Source organism: Genypterus blacodes, unplaced genomic scaffold, assembly GCF_046128005.1.
Source record: "Genypterus blacodes isolate CSIRO-AG114 ecotype Tasmania unplaced genomic scaffold, CSIRO-AGI_Gbla_v1 ptg000015l_1, whole genome shotgun sequence".
Taxonomy (NCBI): domain Eukaryota; kingdom Metazoa; phylum Chordata; class Actinopteri; order Ophidiiformes; family Ophidiidae; genus Genypterus; species Genypterus blacodes.
In genome coordinates this window covers 3,869,924-3,891,762 of record NW_027466829.1, presented here as the reverse complement: position 1 = coordinate 3,891,762, position 21,839 = coordinate 3,869,924, and the positions used below count along the sequence as shown (strand labels likewise).

The 21,839-nt window shown below is 51.2% G+C and overlaps 1 protein-coding gene across 4 annotated transcripts; it reads right to left on the bottom strand.

Moving 5' to 3' along the window:
* Window positions 1-490: 490 nt before the first annotated feature.
* LOC142988853 (filamin-C-like) lies at window positions 491-20,756 on the bottom strand. Of its 4 annotated transcripts, none has more exons than XM_076138163.1 (46): window positions 20,465-20,756; window positions 18,212-18,460; window positions 16,124-16,221; window positions 14,990-15,140; window positions 14,759-14,877; window positions 14,583-14,660; window positions 14,335-14,497; window positions 14,021-14,221; window positions 12,992-13,129; window positions 12,690-12,816; window positions 12,458-12,594; window positions 12,162-12,355; window positions 11,969-12,082; window positions 11,737-11,880; window positions 11,485-11,608; window positions 11,119-11,279; window positions 10,913-11,003; window positions 10,644-10,813; window positions 10,418-10,535; window positions 10,040-10,302; window positions 9,316-9,913; window positions 9,052-9,225; window positions 8,141-8,303; window positions 7,694-8,022; window positions 7,413-7,536; window positions 7,115-7,271; window positions 6,833-7,022; window positions 6,721-6,730; window positions 6,341-6,614; window positions 6,191-6,278; window positions 5,936-6,076; window positions 5,686-5,814; window positions 5,425-5,598; window positions 5,177-5,341; window positions 4,879-5,082; window positions 4,645-4,797; window positions 4,420-4,542; window positions 3,679-3,951; window positions 3,450-3,587; window positions 3,164-3,279; window positions 2,372-2,504; window positions 2,108-2,284; window positions 1,800-2,018; window positions 1,292-1,366; window positions 1,103-1,231; window positions 491-991 (listed from the first exon to the last, which is right to left on the bottom strand). In XM_076138163.1, exons 1-46 carry the CDS (start codon window positions 20,754-20,756, stop codon window positions 804-806), a joined length of 7,776 nt encoding a protein of 2,591 aa, XP_075994278.1. In that variant the 3' UTR covers window positions 491-803. The 4 variants fall into 4 exon arrangements, with proteins under 4 accessions (XP_075994278.1, XP_075994286.1, XP_075994295.1 ...); XM_076138171.1 differs by having other exon boundaries at window positions 6,191-6,290; window positions 6,377-6,614; XM_076138180.1 differs by having other exon boundaries at window positions 1,103-1,185; window positions 1,264-1,366; window positions 6,191-6,290; window positions 6,377-6,614; window positions 14,583-14,654.
* Between the last annotated feature and the right edge of the window lie 1,083 nt (window positions 20,757-21,839).

Sequence of the window (21,839 nt, the reverse complement as noted above, 5' to 3'; positions counted from 1 at the left end):
CCAGAAGACTCAAAAATAGCTGGATGTGAGACATTTTAGATTTTGATGAAGAGTTAGGAGGCGTACGACTTCTAATCTGAAGTTGTAATGTTCTGCAGATGTGTGTGAGGAGATCAAACGACACCAAAGCCTCACACACACCTAGAACAACCTTATCTGATATTCAGCTAAGAGCGTCTGTGATCAAGCAGTAACTTCCTGATGGCAGAAGCAGCGGGGGGTCAAGGAGAAAAAAAGAAGAAAGCGAGTGATGAAACCATAGAAATGTAAAAAGCAGAGAACGCCGCCCCCCCCCCTCTCCTTCCCCCCCGCTGCTTCCTGTTCCTCAGCATCTGGAGCGAGCGAAAGGTTCACCGCACGCCTGAGAGAGAGAGGAAATCACTTCACTCACTGTCGGGGAAAGTTAGCAATAAAATCTTTATTAGGCCTGCAAAGACTTAATAGACAAAAAATAGGTTAATATAACAAAAACAATTCTAATTCTTAACCATACAAAAACCAGACATCACACTTTAAATCTGCTTATTACTGCAACTTCAACGGACATTCACACATTAAGCCTCTCAATGGAACGACACGACAAAAGGACGCTTCACTCTGAACGTGAGCGCGTTGTGAATGAACTTGCAGAGTTAATACAAAACCGTTTGGCACAATTATGGATTTCTTTCTTCTCTCAAAAAAACACAATTAAGCGAAAATGTCCTTGCAGGTTTTAGTGCAGGCTGAGTATGATGTAATCCGCAGAAGAGCCGGGATGGGGGGGCTCCACGGGGACGGGGCGGAGCTTGGGTTTAGTCTTTTCAGGGTACCAGCACTTTGTAGGGGCTGCCTGGGATGTTGTCGTCGCCCCATTTGACAATAACAGTGTAGCTGCCCTTGTCCTTGACTGTGTACGTGACGTTGTAGAGCTTGTTGCCCATGTGCTTGACATAAACCTCCTCGCAGGGAGCCTGGGGTCCGTGCACGCCCACCATCAGCATGTTGGTGCCTGGAAAGGGAAAGGCAGCAGGGTTAAGACGGGATGATTACAGCATTCACACGTCAAGACTGACTGCAGAGGCCCGGGGCGCCTGTTTGTCTGTCTCCCTGTCTGTCTCACCTGCTTTGCTAGAGTCAACGCTGAAATTGTTTTTCTGGCCCACCAAAGCCTTGGACAGGCCCGGGCCGCGGCAGACCACCTTGCTGGCGTCGGACGTCAGTTTGGCCGCAATGGACGTGGAGGCGGAGGCTGAGGCTGAGGCAGAGGCGGAGGAAGAGGACGAGGAGGCGCTGTAGGAGCCGCCCATTTTGGAGGACTTGGTTACGGTCTCCACCAGCACAGAGGAGGTCTCATGGAGGCTGTGACCTCCTGACAGCCGGGCGCCTGCAGAGGAGAGAGAGAGAGAGAGAGGGAGAGAGAGAGAGAGAGAGAGGATGCAGAGGGAGAAAGGTTATCAAATGCCATCGTGGTTCAGGTCAGACTTTACATAACACACTGCAAGATCTGAGGAGAGGAAACAAGGATACAGCTGCTAATGGAGCCTCCCCCGAGGGAAAAGAGGAGGAAAATGGACTTCATGAAAATATTTAATGCCACTTTGATACAAAGTAAAGGTTAAGGACTCGGGGGAGGGATTTCAAACTATTTTCAGTAGCATGAATCACTGCAGTGCAGCGCTGCAGTGACAGTGAGTGACAGCTTCATGCAGCCTGAACTCTGAGTAACGCCAGAGAACATGACAACATGTTCCCAGACTTGGGATCTTATTCAAGATGCACACGCGTGAGCCGGGCTCCTCAGAGGCGACGGAGCAGACCTGTGATTTTGGCCTTGAAGGGGCTTCCCACGATGTGCTGCGGCCCGCCGTATTTGATGGTGATGAGATAGTTGCCGGGCGCCATGGGTGTGTATGTGATTTTGTAGCCTTCGTTGCACTCCTGACAGTCCATCTTGACCTTGGACGGGCCGTCGATGTTCACCGACAGAGTCCCCGAGCCTGCGTTACAGGTGTTGACCACAAAGTCGGAGGGCGCGCCTGAAAAGGAAGCGGGCAGGAGGTGAGGAAGGCGCAGAGCAGACGTGTGCGTGGCGACTCGTTGGCTTGTGCCTGATCTTTCCCCGTACCTGTAGTTCCTCCCTGCAGGCCGTGGCCGTGCGCTGTCACCATGCCAGGGTCGCCGACCATACCGGGGTCGCCCACGCGGACATTGAAGGGGCTTCCAGGAATGTGGCATCCGTTGAATTTAACATCTATGGAGTGGACGCCGTTCTCGCGGGGAATGAAGCGAATGGCGTTCTTGTCTGTGAAAGCAGAAGCAGAGATGTTACTGATCTGAAGCTCACACTCCTGACTTCCACTCAGCGGCCCTGATGTGTGTGGGCTCATACCACTGTCCAGCTCGGTGACGTAACACTCCTCAGATGACCCTGAGGGCGTGTGGACTTTAGCATCAACCACACCTCTGGCTCCGTTACGCTGCACCATGAAAGAAGCCTCCTGGTTTACCTTCAGATCCTTCTCCTGCAATAACACACACACACACACAAAATGAGACTCAGTGTGTGTGTGTGTGTGTGCGGCTGTGCCTCAAGAGAAATTAAGTGTGTGAGTCACCACGCCTGAACGAGAATAGAGCGAGCGGATGGGTGCGAGAGGCAGGAAAGGTCAGAGTTCACAGCGAGGCGTTTAGCAGCCATAAGAGCGGCGGTGACATTTTAAACGCGGCTCTGATGTTGTGCTTCACCGGGCGTGTGGCGGCAGAAAAGTGCGCTCAAGTGCCATTTCAGACCGACGGAATATGTTTTAGCGTTGCTGGCAGTTGTAATGGAAACATCTGTGAGTGTGTGTGCGTGTGTGTGTGTGTGTGTGTGTGTGTCAAGCATCTGTGAGGGGAGGCAGCCAATAATTTCAGCTGTCACGGGAAACTTTAGAAGTGTCTTTCTCTCCCTCTCGCCATTTCTTTCTTTCCAAACACAATCACACACTGCAGCAGCTCGCTGTGCGTCGCATTAATGAGGGGACAGTTAATCCTCCCCCGTCATCACTACTGCAGCCTTGGCTCCCGCTGCAACCCTGGCATCCAGTTACACTTCAAGGTCAAAGTGCTATATTAGGGGGAGATGGGACTACAAGCTTGTGTGTGTGTGTGTGTGTGTGTGTAAAAGAGTGTGTGATGGTACCTGCAGGCTGGTGACGGTGAGCCTGCGTGCCTCGTCTGAGAGCGTGGCGATGGGGACGGTGAACGGGCTGTCAGGGATGTGCTCGTTGTTGAATTTGATTGTCACTTCGTAATCACCTGAGGGGGAGAGAGAGAGGGAGAGAGGGAGGGGGGGGGAGAGAGAGAGAGAGAGGCAGAGAGGGAGAGAGCTCATCAGAAACCAGAGGAATCAAAACAGCTGGAAGCAAGTCGCTCAGAAGAGATGTGCGAGTTGCATTTGTGTGCTCAGATGAATCCTCTGACGCTACCTGGCTCCTTCACGATGTAGGAGACGCCGCACGAGCCGTCCTTCCTGTCCTCAAAGGAGATCTCGGCCTTGCTGGGACCCTCCACGGCGATGGACAGACCACCGGCCCCCGCCTCTCTGGTCCAGATGCTGAATTCAGCTGGAGACGGAGTGAAACAGGCCAGTTAGAAAAGAGGGATCTGACCTGAAACACTCAATCCTTCTCAGTAATAACATGCGTGTGGACATACTTGGTGCACCGGCGACGCCTCTGGCCAGACCGGGACCTCCTGCCCGGACCTTGTGCGAGCCCCCTTCTCCCATGGGCCCCACTGTGAACTGGAACGGGCTCCCCGGGACGTGCTGGCCCCTGTATTTGACGTTGACGGTGTGCGGTCCCATCTCCTGAGGGATGAAGCGCACGCTGTAGGTGCTGCTCCCTCCGTCCACGATGTCTGCGTCCACTGTCTTCCCGCCGGGGCTGGTCACCTGAGCCGTCATGGCCTGAGAGCCGGACTCCACGACTGGGTGAAGCAGAAGCGGAGGTCAGACACGTTTTAAAGTTTTACAGGAGTCCTTTCCACGGGGTCTGAACCGAGTGCGAGGCTCACCTTCAGGTCTGGCGGTGATGCCTGCGAAGCTGCTGAGACTCTCTCTGCCCAGGAAGTCCCCGAAGACGTCTCTGAAGGGGCTCCCTCCCCCTCCTCCCCCCATCTGGGTGCTCTCCTCCACCCGCACCTCCCTCTTGGTCTCTCCGCCGCGGGTCTTGCTGATCTCTGTGCGCTCGGTGCGGGTGTAGGTGTGGCTGCTGCGGGTGAATGTCCTGGTCAACCTCTCCTGAGCAGAAACCATCTGGAACCAATTTCCTGCAGGCAAAAGAAAAAGGGAAAACGCAGCACGAATACAAATGTGAGATATTTATTGACAGAGGGCGACAGGAAATGATTGGTTGCTGTTGTCCGTGAAGGTTCCCGACCAGCTGCTGCACTGACCTGGAATCTTTAGGTTGAGGCCACACGTGCTGCCCACTGAGGCGATGGAGGACGCCTGCCTCTTCCTGGTAATGCTTTCTTTGATCCTTCCTTCTCCGGTCACCTTCACCGCGAAAGGACTTCCTGCGTTTGAAGAACACACACACACACAGTTTTCAATAAATACATCAAATATACTTTTAGAGGGCAAAGAGTTTTGGAACTTTCAAAGCCAAACGTTCTAACCTGGGATGTGCTTCTCTGCAAACTTGATGTTGACGGTGTAGTTCCCAGGCTCGGTGGGACAGTACGTCACTTTGCACGTCCCGTCCTCCATGTCCTCACAGTTGATATCGACTTTGCTCGGACCCTCGATCGACAGTGCTAAACCTCCGTATCCTGCAAGGTGGAGGTCAGAGGGAAGTTAGAAACCAGTCCGCTTCCTCTTCATGCTAGCTGACTCGTTTCTCCAAAGCTCACCTGCGTTTCTCGTATCCACAAAGAACTCGGTCATTTCGAACGTGTGCGCCTCCACCAGGCCTTTGCCGAAAGCCTTCACCCTGCTGGCCTCGCCGATCTCCGACTGGCCCACCATGATCTTGAAGGGGCTGTTGGCCACGTGCACGCCGCTCTTCCTCACGCTCACCTCGTGCTCGCCCACCTCCTTAGGGGTGAAAGAGATTCCTGAAGAAGGAAGGAGGAGGAGGAGGTGGTTAGAATTGATGAAGGAATGTAGTTGTTTGGCTCTTTGCCGGGTCAAAAGGACAGGAGGTCTTACCCAGATGTCTGTTGGGAAGCTTCTTGAGCAGACAGGGCTCCTCGTTGCCCGACGGCGCTCTGATGCTAGCTGTCAGGGAGCTCACGTCTGTCTCTGCGATCTTCAGGGACACGTCAGCCGCTGTGCCCACGTTAAGCTGGGACGTCCTAGTGATGGCGTCGTCCCCTTGAAACAAAAGACAATGTTTTTTGAACCCGTCTGTTACAGAAAGGACAGAGGTCAAAGGGCACAAACTCCCATTTCCTCACCGGTGATCTTGGCAGTGAAGGGACTGCCTGGAATGTGCTTGTTGTCAAACTTGACGATGATGTTGTAATCTCCAGGAGCAGTGGGCAGGTAGGACACTGTGCAGGTCCCGTCCTTGTTGTCCTTACAGGTGATCTCTGCCTTAGACGGACCCTCCACCGCCAACGACAGACCACCTGAGGGGCGGAGTCAGAGTCATTCAGCTGCTTTTACTGGGAATCCATCGCCACAGATCCAAAAGCAAACATCAAACATCGCTGTACCTTCTCCTGCGTTCTTGGTGACCACAGTGAAGGTGGCGGCCTTGTTGACCATCCCGTAACTCAGACCTGGACCATAAGCTGTCACCACTCCACTGTTGACAGCATCCACAAAGAACTGCAGAGGGCTTCCTACAGGAGACACGACCATATAACTGAGACCCACAACACCTGTACCAGCTGGATTTGTCCTCATTTCAAACTTTAAATACTCATAAACATCTTCACATTCCTCTCTATATATGCGACTGACCTGGAATGTGGTTGCCGTCGTACTTGATGTCCATCTCGTGCAGCCCTCGCTCCATAGGCTGGTACTTGATAGTGATGGTGCCGTCTTTGTTGTCAGTGATGTGTGGACGTGCCGTCTTGCCTGAAGGCATCCGAACCTCACCTAGAGAAGACAAGAGCGATGTCAGTCTGCCAAAACATCACTTTGCCTGTGGATCGATTTCTTATTTATCGTTTCAGTGTGAGGAGGAGAAGAAGAAGAAGTAGTAGGTCTCACCTGTGATCTCTCCCTGCTGGGGTGTGAAGGGGACCACCAGGTTCAGAGGGCGGAATTGAGGATCCACAGTGTCGCGAGGAACCACCGGCTCGTTTGAGGCCTGTGGGCACATGAAGTTTTTAGTAACACAACAGAGTGAGAGTGAAACACACACTCCTGCGGGGCCGTTACAGGGCAGCCACTCACCACCACATGGAAGGGGCTCTTGGGGATGTTCTGCCCCCCGAAGCGGATGGTGATGACGTACTTCCCGGGCTCGGGGGCCGTGTAGTAAATGTCAAAGGTTCCGTCGTGATTCTCCACCACGTTCATGTCCAGCTCCATCCCCTGGGGGGTCAGAACCTTGCAGGTCACTTTGCCCTTCCCAGCAGCCTTAGCGTCGACGGTGATGACCGTATCCTCAGACGTCTGCAGTTTCTGAAGGCTTGCTGTTAGGCGCAGAGAGGAAAAGAGGAAAGTGATGAGTAATTGGAGCATAAGGGCACAGATTGTTCCACTTTTGAGCGATACACTAGTATGGATACTTACACACGCCATGTCCTCCGATTGAAACTGGAGAGAGAAATACAATGTTACAAAACAGGAAATAAATAACAAGGTTCAGGTTGTTATATTTATCAGATCCTGTCCTGGTTTCTTTACCTGTGAGTCGACATTTGCTGGCGTCTCCGGTGGGCAGAGACTGGATGTGGTAAGGGGAGTAGGGGATCTCGTCTCCTCCGTACTTGATGGTGATGGTGTAGGGGCCAGTAGAGTCGGGGACGTAGGACACCGTGTAGGTTCCGTCCCTGTTGTCCTGGATCGTGGCCTTCTTCGGTTTGCCCTCTGGGTCCTGTCGGTGTTTGAATATGGAGAGAGAAAGTTAGACGGGAGGCTGTATTAGTCCCGTAGTTGGGAATCTTGGAAACAAGGAGCCGAACGCACCAGAATCTGCACGGTGAGCAGCCCCTCTCCGGCATCGCGGGCGTCGATGGTGAACTCCACAGGCAAACTGGCAGCCACGCCTTTAGTGTCGAGACCCGGACCGCTGGCACGTACCTTGCTGGCATCGTGCCCGGGCTGAGACAACACTTTGAACGGGCTGTGAAAGCAGAACAGAGACAGACGTGATCTAATCAGCAGACGCTGCAGAAGCCATTTCTACTGGAAACTCTCCTCGTCTTATTGCAGCCAAACTGAGAAAAAACGTGTTTATTTTTGCAAGTTTTTGTACATTCCATACCTGTGTGGGACTTCCTGATCTGCATATTTGACAGCTACAGTGTAAGGGCCATCCTGAGCCGGGGTGTAGTGAACTGTGTGGGTTCCATCACCATTGTTCTTCACGCCAACTGGCTCTGCTGTACCTGGAAAATAACAAAAGTATGGAAATCTATGATATAACAGCAGCTTGATGATGCTCTGCAGCCTGGAGTGTATGTCTGTGTGTGTGTGTGTGTGCGTGTGTGTGCGTGTGTGTGCGTGTGAGCTTCACAGAGTTTCACATCTTTACAGTCCGTCTACCTGTCGGGCCGTAGAGTTTGACATCCAGCGGGGCCTGTCCAGCCTGCGTGCAGTCCGCCGTGAACGTCTGAGGGACGTGGGCTCTGACTCCGGTGCCCAGGCCCGGACCCGAGCACTTGACCTTGCTGGGGTCCACGGGGTCCCTCACAGGGACCCTGAACGGGCTGCCGGGGATCGGGTGGCCGCCGTAGTTAATGTTGACGTCGTAGTCCCCGGGAGTGAAGGGAACGTACTCCACACTGCAGCTGCCGTCCTTATTGTCCTTGCAGGATATCTTTGATTCTGAGGCTCCCTCGATGGTCAGACCCAAACCTCCAGTACCAGCACCCCTGAGACAGAACACACACACTCTTCTTATTATATCAATCAATAATTCAATCATCAGTTCTCAGCATATTTGCTCTTCTGCTGGGTGTTGGAGTTTCTCACAATGTCATCAAACCGTACCTGGTCTCCACAGTGAAGCAGTTGGACTTGTTGGTTATTCCTCCCTCCAGACCCGGTCCATAGGCGCGGACCCGGGTCGGATCACATCCCTCCACCACCGACACCCTGAAGGGACTCTTGGGCGTGGCCACGTCGTCGTACAGCACCTCGATCAGATGCATGCCTGCACACACACACACACATCAATCAGGCTGATGTATGAGTATGAGTGTGTGAGTGTGTGTGTGTCACTTCTCTTTGGGCAAAGCCCTCACAGCGAGCGAATGTTTTCTGTTAACGCCACTTACTATGAATTACAAGACAGCATTTCCCCTTTTAGGGAGATAAACATCTGCTTATTTATGAAAGATGCCATCCAGCGTGCAGACAGATGTGCTGAATGTATGAGACATTACAGCTGCTCCCTATTCATTATTCTGCCACAGCACTTTTCTGACAGCAGCCTCCCAGTAGGTCTATATGCCACGCTCACACTCACACTGGTGTAATATTAGAGTGCGTCTGGTGGCTGCGAGTTGCGCTGTGATCTCTTTGCTTTGTGTTATAGGTCTCTATTAATATCCCCTGTCATTCCCCTCCTGCTGCACCGGTGTGTGAAAGCAGCCTTTAGCACACATACCTGCCTAGTTAAGAGCTTCTGTTCCAGAACACTCTATTTATAAAGCAGAGCCTGTCTGCCTCCCTGCTATCTGCCCCTTACATCACTGCTCAACTGCATCATTCTGTATTTATACCCCCCTCCTCTTCTTCCTCCTCCTCCTCCTCCCCCTCGCCCCCTCCCCTCTCTCTCTTACTTCCAAATGGCGCCCACCTGTTAGTGATTTCTCTCTCTGTCTGCACTCTTTGTCTTAATTGGGATTTATTCTGCCGAGTTAAAGAAAATAATGTAACAGTGTTCTTCATCCTCTCACCGTCTTCAAACGCGGTGTACTCCACTCTGTAGGTTCCGTCTCCCTTGTCAGTGATGTAGGTGTCTGTGTTGGTGCCGGAGGGGCTGATGATGTGAGCCTTGACATGGGTTCCGCCTGTCTTGTTGAGGGCGCGGGCGTCCACGATGAAGTGGGTCGTGACCTCTCTGAGGACTCCTGGAAACAGAGATGCTCATGAGGACAAACTGTTGCTGCAGAGAAACATTACATATATATAGGCTCAGTAAGAACATGAGGTCGTCTTACCTCTGGGCTCCACTCCAGGTCCATAGACCTGAACCCCACTGGTGTCCACAGACGGCTCAACTTGAAGAACCTTAGGAAACTGTGGAATGACATTGCCCCCGTATTTGATAGTGATGGTGTGTGTGCCGTGGAATGGAGGGATGTACGTGACAGAGAAGGTTCCCTCTGCGGTTTTCTGGATGTGCACTTCGGCCTTGGCCCCGGTCTCTGACACGATCTCGATGGTGAGCTCGCCTTCGCCGGCCCGGGTACAGTCCACGGTGAAAGTGGCCGGTTCCCCCGTCTTGGCTCTCTCCAGGCCGGGCCCGCTGGCCGTCACCTTGCTGGGGTCAAAGGCCGGACGCACCTGAGCCTTGAAGGGTGAGCCTGGGATGTGCTGCTCTGCAAACAGGATGTTGATGGCGTACTCGCCGGGCTCGGTGGGCAGGTAGTTCACTGAGCATGTGCCGTCGCCGTTGTCCTGGCACTCGATCTTGGCCTCGCAGGGACCCTCCACAGTCAGGCCCAGTCCACCTGCACCAGCTCCTTTAGTGTCGATAGAGAACGGAGCTGGCTTTCCCACAATGCCTCCCTTCAGCCCCGGGCCAAAGGCTCGCACCTAAACGTGTGATGCAACACAGACACAGGTCACCAACGCGGGTCAAACTTATCAATAAGCACTTTGAAAATCAATTTATGACAAAATTAGGCGGGTTAACTACAAAGAGATTTCATGAACTTTCACCTTTGAGGGGTCAGCAGGCATCACGGCTTCCACGCCGAAGGGGCTTCCCATCACCGGGTTGCCATCGTAGCTGACATCGACCTTGTACTGCCCCTCCTCTGGGGGAATGTACTTCACATTGTGAGTGCCTTTGGCTTTGTCGGACTCCAGCTTGCACGGGATTGGTCGGCCTGAGGGCGAGGTCATCTTAACGCCCACGTTGCCGAGCCCACCGGCACCTTTAGTGTTCACTGTGAACTCCTGGTCCTTACCGACCTCCACTTCTGTGAGTCAAGCGGACAGGAAACACTTGAGAAACATTTTATTTCCAGACGAAAGCTTTGACTAAACATTTACCAAACACACCGAGTGAAACAGTTTAGTATCATGATTACTTACTGGTGTCTAGTCCCTCCACTTTGACCTTGCCAATATCAAGAGGAGGAGCCACCGTGATGTGAAAAGGGCTCTTAGGGATGGGATCTCCTCCATGTGTTACTGAAATTGCCATGTTCCCCTGAAAAGACAAGGCAAAGTGAATATTGATTGGATTTGACACTCGTGTGGGATAATATCCACACCCTGCTGGGCCGTTAATGGCTCTGAGTCTCAGATATTGGCGTACCTGTAGAAGTGCCGTGTACTTGACAGTGTAGGAGTAATCGTGGTTATCAATTATCTCAAAGTCACGCACAGCCTCTCCAGGGCCCGAAGCTTTGAAATGCACCTCAGGCTTGGCCTTTCCTGCTCCCTTTGTGTAAATGGTGAAGTGTGTTGGAGTGCCAACTTCCACTCCTGAAACACACGCACGCACACACACACACATCCTGTCAGCCCTGCCAATCCAACTCAAAGCTAATTACTGTATTTCTTTTCCATTGCCTCTTCTCCCACCTGTCTTGTTGAGTCCGGGGCCTTCTGCTCTCACCTTCCCAGCATCATGGGACGGATCGACCTTCACTTTAAAGGGACTGACAGGAATTTCCTGATAGAACAATTGAAAAAAAAAAAAAATCATGAAAAAATTACGCAAGACTTGCAAATGTATTATTCAACATGTGATGCAACACCAGCCATCAGTCAGGAAACCGCATTCCCACCTGATCAGCAAACACCACCATGATGGTGTAGCGGCCCGGCCCGGGGGGAGTGTACTTGACAGTGAAGGTGTCATTGTCATTCTTGATGATGTCAAAGTCGATGTCTGCCTCAGCAGGGCCAACCACTCCTGGGGCACACTTGATTCCAATGCTGATGTCCCCTAACACACACAGTCCATAAAGGTCATGAAAGAACACAACACACACATACAGAGGTTCTCTCTGTGTGTTATATACATTTAAAATGCTGACAGCTTCATGAGGGTTGTCACCTCAGATGCACACATTTCCTTTCCAGCCTTTCAGCTCAGCTCTAAGTACTTCTTTTGTCTAAACCACCCACTGCATCTCCTTACACACACTCACCTTGGCCAGCCTCAGTGCAGTCCACGGTGAAGTATGTTGGCTCATTAGCCTTGAGGCCTGTCTTCTCCACTCCAGGGCCATAGACCTTAACTTTCTCTGGATGAGAGCCCTCACCGACCAGCACCTGGTGAAAACACACGCTTCTGTTCAACTGCTGCCATTCTCTCCGTTCATTAGGTTAAGTGCCATTAGATTTAATTTAAAATGTGTTCTAAGTGCGGCCTTGTGTGTGCGTGTGTGTGTGTGTCTCACCCGAAAGGGACTGTTGGGCACGTTCACTTCTCCCCAGGTGATGATGATTGTGTGCTTAATTGGCTTGGCAGGTGTGTAGACACACAGGAAAGTGCCGTCTCCCTTGTCAGTGATCTTGATGTTGATAGTGACGCCCTCCGCATCCTTAGACGATACAAACGCGTGTGAGCTCCACTCTGTGCACTCACATGCAATATGAAACGCTGCACTCCTGTGAATAAACGACACATACCTGTGCGTAGATCTTCAGTTGAGCCTTTCCAGCCATGCGGGCATCGATGGTGAACTCTGTAGCTTTATTCACAGTGACACCCGTGGGCTGCAGGCCTGGACCAAAGGCTTTCACCTGCACAAGAGGATTTATTTAGATTTGACCCATTATGACGGCCTGCTCGGTCTATAACACAGCAGTGAGTGGACTCTACCTTCTCAGGGAACACGTCATTGTCTGCAGGGAGGATGTGAGCCATGAAGGGGCTGTCCTTAATGTCTTCATCATCACAGACTACATGGACAGCGTAGTCTCCGGGCTCAGTGGGCCAGTAGCGCACATCACAGGAGCCATCACCTTTATCGTCACACTCAATTTTAGCCTGAGAGGGGCCTTCAATGGAGAAGCCTGGACATCGGGAGAATGAGCATGTTTAGATTTCACACTCACATTCAGAAACCCCACCATGTCTTTGTGAAGACTTGGTCATATCAGTGGTTCAGGTCTTACCCAGAGTTCCAACTTCAGTGCCTATGGCCTCCACCACAAAGTCAGCTGATTTGCCCACCTTGCCGGTCTTCAGCCCCGGACCCCAGGCCCTCACCTTCTGGAAGCCGGCCTCAACGCCCACCTCCACCTCGAAGGGGCTGCAGCACACAACAACACAAAACATATATAACATCCTATATCCTCACTTTGAATGTAAAGTGTTTTCTATCTAAACGCAGTGTGAAGGTGTTACCTGCGTGGGATGGGCTGACCTCCCCAGGTGATGCTGACAGTGTATTTACCAGGCTTCAGGGGGAGATAATCACACTCATACACACCGTTTCCTGCATCGCGCACTTTCACCGTCTCCTCTGCTCCAGCTGAGGATGAATAATTAACACATTTCTATTTAAGGCATTCCAAGTATCATTAACTTTATCATGTGACAAACAGTGTGTGAATGCAACCCTGCAGACAGTAACGGCAAACAGACATAATAATGGAGGAGAAAGTCTGGCAGAGAGCGATGCAGAGAGGAGAAAGTGTCTGACTCACTTGGTCCTTTGACTGAGACGCTCAGTGATCCGCTGCCAGCTCCCTTGGTGAAAACTTTGAAGTCAGCAACCTCCTTCACTCTGACACCTTTAGGTTGAAGGCCTCTGCCCGTGGCTCTGCAGGCATTAGGGCTCATGGCTGTAAAGATGAACCCCCAGTGTAAAAACAGACAATGTTCTTTTTCCAAAGCTAGAAGCAGCTGAGAGCAGCCGGCAGCTGGCAGCAGGCTTGGCAGCAGAGATACAGGATAAATATGCTACTGAAATCAAATCCCTCATAGGTGCAGGTTGACTGGCAGAGTTTGAAAATGACAAGTTACTTACTTACTCTTATACACAATGCTTTTTGTAGCAATAAGCAAATCAGAGTGTTGAAGAGAGGCAATGACACATTTAAGAGCATCCACAACATCGACAACACATTTAGAAAACTGAATGCCAGCTTATGCAAATTTGGCTGCGACAAAAAACAATCATGTCCACAGATCAAGCGAAGAGATTTAAAAGCGAAAAAGTAGATTGGAATGCAAAGTGGAACAAACGGAAGGATTTATGCAACAGCGTATCTGAACAGCGTCGTCATCTAAGAGCCAATTCATTCATTGGAACGTCATGAAGGCAGCAGTAAACGAGGAGAAAGAGCAGGACAGGAAGCACAGCGAACAGTCTCAGAGACTGACTCGTCCCTGAGGAAGCATTTAGGGGCGGAGCGAGGCGTGAGGAGGGGGGGCGGGGCCTGGCTGAGCAGCAGACCATACTAACTTGGGCGGCCGGGTTTTGGGGGTTGAGCCCCTTTGGCACCCTTTGCTCCAGGCGGGGTGCGCACTGACTGAGGGACTATCTGCACGGGAGGAGCAACACGGGGAGCTAGAAATAACAGACAGGAGGGGTTATGGTCTACACTGACCGGCTGTTCCCACGGAAACTGAGGATGACTGCAGATCACGATGGATAGTCACCCTGATACTATCAGCACTCTAAGCAATCGGATTTGTGCGACAGTAATTTGCAGCTCAGACCGATTGCTCACCCTCGGCGATGTTGACAGTGAAAGGACTCTTGGGGATCTCCTGGCCGGCAAACAGCACATGGATGGTGTGGGGACCCTCCATCATGGGGTGGTAGGTGCAGCGGAAGACGCTGTCGCCCTTATTCTCCAGGATGAGCTCCACTGTGTCCTTTTTGCCTTGAGGATCCACGATAACCACGCTGACGTCGCCGTTACCAGCACCTGGACGTGACGAGAGAAACGGTCAGAGCTGCTTTGACGGAGCAGAATGATCACAGAGCTGTTGTTGCTCTGTATGGCCTCACATCCTAAAGGCCTCTAGGTTCCATACTTACCGGCGGTGTAGATGTCAAAGTAGGTGGGTTTGTTGGCCACGTTGCCTGTTGGCTCCAGACCCGGGCCTCTGGCGTGGACCTTGCTGGGGTCGCCCATGACTTTGGCCACATTGACTGTGTAGGGGCTCTTATCGATGTCCTGACCAGCAAACAACACTTTCACCTGAGCAAAGGAAAGAGAGAAAGAGTGAAGCTACAGTCCTGATATATTCTAAGATGAGGACAGAATCAAGACGTTTCTTTCTCACCTTGTGGACGCCCTCCACTTTGGGGACGTATGTGACGGTGTAGGTTCTGTTTTTGTCGTTGTTGGGCTTAACCTTCGCCTGGAACAGCGACAGGCAGAGTAAGAGTGTATTAGATTAAAAATTAATCAGCAGCACTCCGATGATCTGAGCCTGATTATGCATCAGCTCTAGCTCACCTCCTCTTTGTGTCCCTCAGGATCCTCAACATAGACCAGGACCTCACCACTTCCAGCTTCCAACGTCTCCACAGTGAACACAGCCGGCTGGAGGACCATGTTGCCGTGAGGCTCAATACCTAAAAGGCAAATAAGCAGACAGAGCTCAGAGCGTGGTGATGTAATGAGCAAACTGGAGGCAAAGCAAACAGGAACTGCTTCTATATTCATAGTTTCTCTCCGGAAACCCACCAGGTCCATAAGCTTTGGCTTTGTCGGGGAAGAGCTGCTTGGCCTTGACAGGAGCGCCAGGCTTCAGCTTGGACTTGGGGAACTGAGACAGGTACGTCATCACCGAGTGCTCATCCACATCTGGGTCCACGATCTCCTCGGGGGCAATCACCTACAGAGCAGACAAACAGGCGAGGGTTAAACCTGACAGCTGGCCCGCTCTGAAAAGGTCAACGCTCTGTTTGAACTGGATATATTGTCATTCGTGATATGGCGAAGGTTGACTGTATATTGAATGATATTCCAATTTATTCCCTCATTCCCTTCTGTCTCCCAGTGCGTGTTTGCCTGTCAATCACTGTGCGCCGCAAAGCTCGGCTCCACGCTGGTTATATTTAACCGCAGGACAGCCGGGTTAAGGATTGTTGCCCTCAATAAGCCAACCAGGGGGGATTTACCCTGAGCCAGACCTCCCTCGCATCTTAACGCCGCCCCGCTGGAATCTACCCCTCCCCCACTCTCTCCCCCCCAGGCCTACAGAGCCATGACATGACAAACGCCCCCCCCCGGCTATCTCACCAACGCTAAGCTTCATGGAAGGATGGCTCACCCTGCGTCTTAGACAAACAAGTAAACAAGTAAACAAGCTGCATAGTGCAAAGACGGGGAAGAAAAGAACACGGCGGCACATATTGTACTTGCTGTGTTCACGTTGTTGTTGTGGAGCAGTACAGGCTTATTTACACCTGTTTGGGCCTGAAGGTGTTGAGAAATCTCGCACCTCCACAAATTCATGAATCTAAGCAAATAAAACTCCTACACACACTCACCTACTGAGCTACAATAAAGAACATGGAGGGATGTTTGATGATAAATATTTGATGACACCCTGCAGTATGAGCTCCATGGATACACAAACTCAGGCCCATAACACATCATATGCTGTCTATTCTCGGCTGAGTCTTGTCCGTGTGTGTGTGTGTGGTGTGTGTGTGATTGGCGAGGCATCCTTCCAGGTTCTTGATTTAAACTGCTTTTGCGAGTTCTGCCTGCTAGACTTTCCTCCACATTTCCACATTCTTACCTTCTATTCCTGTTGCGCTCAGAATAGTGTTAGTACAGTTTCCTCCCGCTGTGACGAATCAGCGCTCTCACCTGAGGCACGCCCAGCCAGTCGTCCGCCTGTTGCATGGCTTCCCTGGCATTCTGCACAGGCTTGTTGGGGTCCCACTCAGCCCAGTCGGGACACAGACCTAACAGGACGCAGAGGAGACAGACGGAGATGAGACATTTCTGTGCGGGCTTAAAGCAGACGTGGCAGAACGCTGGCTGCTATAATAGGACCACTTGGCCTGTCACTGCTATCTCTAAAACACCTCCAGCTACAGCGCGGCATGACCTTACTCACATTACTGCTCTCCTGTGAAACGGGAACGTGTGACAATCGACGTCTGGCTCAGCAATGTGGGATTGTTAAAAGGAATAAAGCTCAACAGTTGCTGCTGCACTTTCACGGCGGATGAAGCTCCACGCCTGCGTGTTGCTAATGCCTAAATTGGATTAGACTTGGCAATGAAGTGTGGGCCACTCACTTAGAAGACCCGGGCACAGCATAGACCGCCATTATCTGGTTAATACAGACAAGACGAGGGAGTCGCAGTGTCAGTGAGACGTAGTTAACGTCCTTCTGTAAGGTGTGATGTCATATACTGTAGATGTGGGCTGGGAGGAAACGGGAGCATATTAGGCTCCGTCAGCTGCATGAGGCAGCACAGGGAGGAAGCAGGGACAGCATGGCCTCTGTGTAACTGACTATAATGTAATAAACCCTGATGAATGAACTCCTCATTTTAATGAACCAATGTGTATGAATGATTGATCAAACACATTACAGCCTCGTTAGGTAGCTCGGCTTTCTCTGGCTCCCATCGTGACCTGAGACCTCGCTCATTCCTCAGGAAGACTATAACCAAGAACCAACAGGTCCCTCAAGACCCAAATGTGTCTGCAGCCACATTAACCTCCTGTGAGTGTCAAACCGACCAGTTTGCAACGATCCCAGCCTGGAAATGAGACTGTTAAGAGATTGAGGTCGATGCAGAATTTTGAAACAATCCTGCGATGTTTGTATTGTTGTGAGGAGGATGCAGTGTATCTGTGTAGTCGGCTATAAAAAGAGGCCCTAGCAGCTATTGAGGCGACCACATGTCCGACCAGATGGCAGAGGACCTGCAGCAGCAGCAGCAGCTCCTGGCGTCGGCTGAGATGTTAGTTTTTCTATCTCACAAAGCGCCTGAGTGAGTTTAGAATGAGGCCAAGCTCACTGATATATGGAAATTTGTATTTATAGACACATTTCTAATTATTGAATCATTTGAATTGTCTAACTGAGAGAGGAGCGTCTCTGTTTCTGCTTTGGTGAGTTTCCTGGCTATTGCTGCTGCCTGTGACATGCCAGAGGAACAGCACAGCCTTGTATGGTGTGTGTGGCTGCACTGTTTGAAAGACGCTTCTCTTCAGATCAATCCTTCCTATAAACACAGTTAAACACAGTGTTCTTCCCCCCTCTTGCCTCTCCGCCACCTTTCACTCTGTGTCCTCTCGCAAATCTGACAGCCGAATCTCTGATGTTCATTGGGAGCACAAGCTTCCACTGGCAGTGACTCAAAGTGTGGCCTTGCGGTCCTCCGATCTGTGGCTTAGGCTCCTCCATGTGACAGAACACTCTGCATTTTGATGTGACGCCAAGCATCCCCCTTGACAGAAGAGGAGGAATGGTGCCCAAATTTGGAGGTGTTGTGCGGCAGCGAGGCTATAAACATTAAAGGCAGGCTCGGGCCTCAGGGCCAGAGACAGTGAGAGCGAAAGCTTCAGTCAGAGCAGGACAGCTGGCAGGGACGTCCTCCGGCCATCAGCGGGCCCAACAACCCACTGACACTACCTGCTCTCCAGAGACAGATTACACTGGCTGACATCAGAATCTGGATGTGTGTGTGTGTGTGTAGACGCACACACACACACACTCCAGAATGTCTGAGAGACATACAGCCCTCATTTGTACATAAGAAGAGAAGGAGACAAATTCTCCCGAGGAGGTGATTGTATCAGATGCACATACTTGACCCCAACATCCATAGCAACCAGGAAAACTACCGCACACACACTCAGCCTCTCAATGAGCACGGCACTGACTGTGACTCAGCACCTCATCAGTTTAGCTCAGCGAGTCAGATGGATTCTTACCGGGGGCACAGTTATCCACCAGGGCTCCCAGGGCTTTGCCGTCCCTCCAGTCACGGTGGAAGTTGGTGATGGGCAGCTGGGGCACCTTGTTCTGGATCCAGCCCAGCAGGCGCTGTTTGGGGGTCTGCTTCTTTATATCCTCATCATCCTCATCGTCCCACATGGGCATGGAGATGGAGTAGTGAAGGATGAGAGTCCAGATGAGACCCAGGATGAGCTTCAGGTTCCCGTCCACGATGGCTTTGCTGTCTGGAGTTGAACAGGAAAGACAGGAAAGTTTATGAGAAGTTACAATTTACATAGAGTGTCACAATGTGGAGCTAAACTGGTTAACTGAACCTTCCAGCTAATAGTTTGGCTCCTGTAGAGGAGAACAATCCAAAGATAAAACTTTAATCAGTTGAATGAAGAGAAACGTAAAACAATAAAAATACATCAATATAGTTTTTTCTCTGCAGGGTTGAACTGAGTATTCTGAATAGAAACAAACATGGATGATTGATTGTGGAGGAGACAGGAATCTAACACTCCTCACTGCTTCCCCCAGGCCCCAGACAGGCGTCTGGCTGAGGACCCCTCACAATCTGTCATCCGTTCACAATGGGACTCTGAAGACAGTGACAGCTGAGGGTGTGTGGAAGTAGATCCCTCTGCATAAATGCCATTTGGATTACAATTACCCGGAGTCATTTGAAAATGTTTGTCTCTGCAAAAGCATAAATCAAACATCATTGACAGTAAGCATGCAGCTCATTTCCAGATATTTTTTCTCTATTATAAATCTATACGCAGAATCAAAGGCTCATATCTGATCATCAGATTTAAATCTGCCATCATCATCTGCAATGAATTGAACAGGACTAGAATGAGAGCTGATGCCTGCAGTCCAACATGGAGCCTGTCTCTCTTTTTATAGGTCAGCCGCTCTGATCACAGCGCAGATGTTTGTGATGTTTGATCTGTCACGGTGTGACTGGCACAGGCAGGTGCCACAATGTAGCTCAGCGTGTTTGTGATCCTGCCATCGCTGCGTTTAGGGACAACTCGTGGGTCAAACGCATCCATCAAACAGGCCGCAGCTACACAGCGTGATACATGAGCACATAGTCTGAGGTGATTATACTGTGTGTGTGTGTGTGTGTGTGTGTGTGTGTGTGTGTGTGGGTCAGTGTAATGAGACATTATCTTAAGAGGGCTGCACTGACCCACTACAGCTGCATGCAGTGACAGGGTGCTAGAAATAAAATGCCAGGGCTTCAATTATCGCGTCCTGTTTCTGTCAAAGCAACTCGACCTACTGTGCGTCTGGAACACACACACACACTCCCTCACACACGACGGGCTCGCTTTCAGGTGGAATTTTGCTTTCATGACCATCGCCCCTCCTGCGGGCCCGGCCATCCCCGCACACATAATCACTGCTCGCCGCGTGTCCAGGTGGACGCTCTGCGACCTTCACAGCCCCCCGGCCAAAGCCTCAACCATGCCTGGAATTTCACCCGAGTGTGTGGCCGGGTCATTAGTCACCAAAACACAAAAATGCTCTGTCAAAACTTTAATAACTATTCTGTATGAAATATGCGTCTGGGGGGTTTGGCTGACTCACACACACATGCAACTACTTCCTCCTGATTTTCCGAGACGTGTGTTTGGAGGCCATGTCCTGCATTAATGAGGATGTGGCACAAAGTCCACAAATCCACAACAATTTAATGAGCCACAATCGGAACTGAAATCGGAGATGGCAGCTGTGATCACAAGCTGAGGCGCTCCTGTCAATCACTGTGACCTCAGATCAGACTGTGTGTGTCTGTGTGTGTGTGTGTGTGTGTGTGTGTGTGCCTGTGTGTGTCTGTGTGTGTCTGTGTGTGTCTGTGTGTGACCACTGTCCACATACATAAATTGTGTCATTTTCATTAGCACAGTCCTCGTGAATTTCCAGCCCATAGCTTATCTGGCTGCTCCAGTAGGACTAAACCAAAGTATGTTATGGACCCGGCGGGCCTTGGCGCTGACCCATGATGACCTCACTGACACCTGGGCTGCAAGTTTCCAATGAGCTGGTGACCTCAGTTTAATGCCTCCCAGTGTTTCCATAAAGACACAACAACCAACCAACAACAGCTGATCTGTTTATGTGACCGTATTAATATTTGATCATGCACTTTAAGTGTTATGAGCTGATTTGTTAGATGATATAAATTCAACATCTTTCCTTTAAATGTATCTACCAAGTTTCCCAGACCATCTTACCTATGGAGACCAGTTTGATGTGTTCTCTGTCCAGGAACTCCAGCGCCACTGAAACGTTCTCCAGCTTCATCTGTCTGAAGTTTGGCCTGACGTGATACTTCCTGTACATCTTCTTCTGGCTCAGGACCTCCAGCAGCGAGATGAGCTTCAGCCCGTCACTAAAATCCTTCTGCAGGTCCAGGACCGTCTTGTTGACGCACTTGAGGTGCTCGTTGCACCACCTGGTGAAGGTGTTCTGCTGGATCTTCTTCCAGGGCGCGTCCTCGGCGAGGTCCTTCTCCGTGGCCGGCATCTCGTCGTCCTCCTCTTCCCCAAACTCTGTGCCCTGGTAGTACTGTGCTGGCAGCTGGTCGTCGCTGTAGTTGTTGCTCATCATGGTGGCCTTTTCCGCCTCCACTTTTATACCTCGGTGACACTTATGTGTTGGAATTGTGCGCTCGGCACAGCGGGGAAGTTTAGCGGGTCGATGGGAAGCGCGCTCCCGCGGAGGAAGGTTTTTTTACTTGGAAGAGTTTGAGGAGCAAGCCGGAGATTTTTTCGGATGTACTTGCGAAGAAGTCCTCTTGTGTCAGGACAGTGATGGATTAAATGATCCGATTTACAACGTGCAAGGCAGCTGGTCGTCCGTTTTTCCAATTGGCACCCTGGTGCCAGATGCGCTCTTCTCTAATATGGCCCCGAGAAGAATGTGGCTTTTTGAAATATGGAGTTTGGTGGCAGGTGAGCGGCGCAGTCCAGTGTGTTCAACTTTGAGTGCTGAGAGCGGAGAGACACGCGTATATAAAGGAGCCCGGGCCGCGTCACACACACCCACACACACCCACACCCACACACACACACACACACACACACCAGCTGTGATCAGAGGCTATTTGCTAACCGGTGAGCCCCTCGGGAGTCAGGAGGATCAGGCAGCGGGAGGCTGGATTGGTCAGACCCGCAGGCAGCGCAACAGTTGTGGCATGCAACTTTATTTTTAGGCGCTCCTATTTGGGTGCTGGGGTGAGGAGGGGGGGGGGGGGGGGGGGGGCTGTGAGTTACTGATTATTGTACAGTTGTGTCATGCTGAGGCTGAACAATCAGGCTAGGAAAGGAAAGTGAGAGGTGTGTGTGTAGTTTGTGTAGTTTGTGTCGAAATGTGACGTAAATGTCAGAAAAGTGCTGGTTTAGACTCTGGATCCCCTCAGTGAGGCTCCAGAGGGAGTGTGTGTGTGTCTGAGGTCAAACTGGTGGAGATGAAGCAAGTGCATTACGTGTGTTTCACAATAATCTGGCACCCCTGGGCGAAATTTCCCTCATTTTTTTCCATGTAAGCACGCAAAGGTCAACACAACACAAGCCCAGAGTCTGTTACAGTGATGCCTTCATGGTCTGC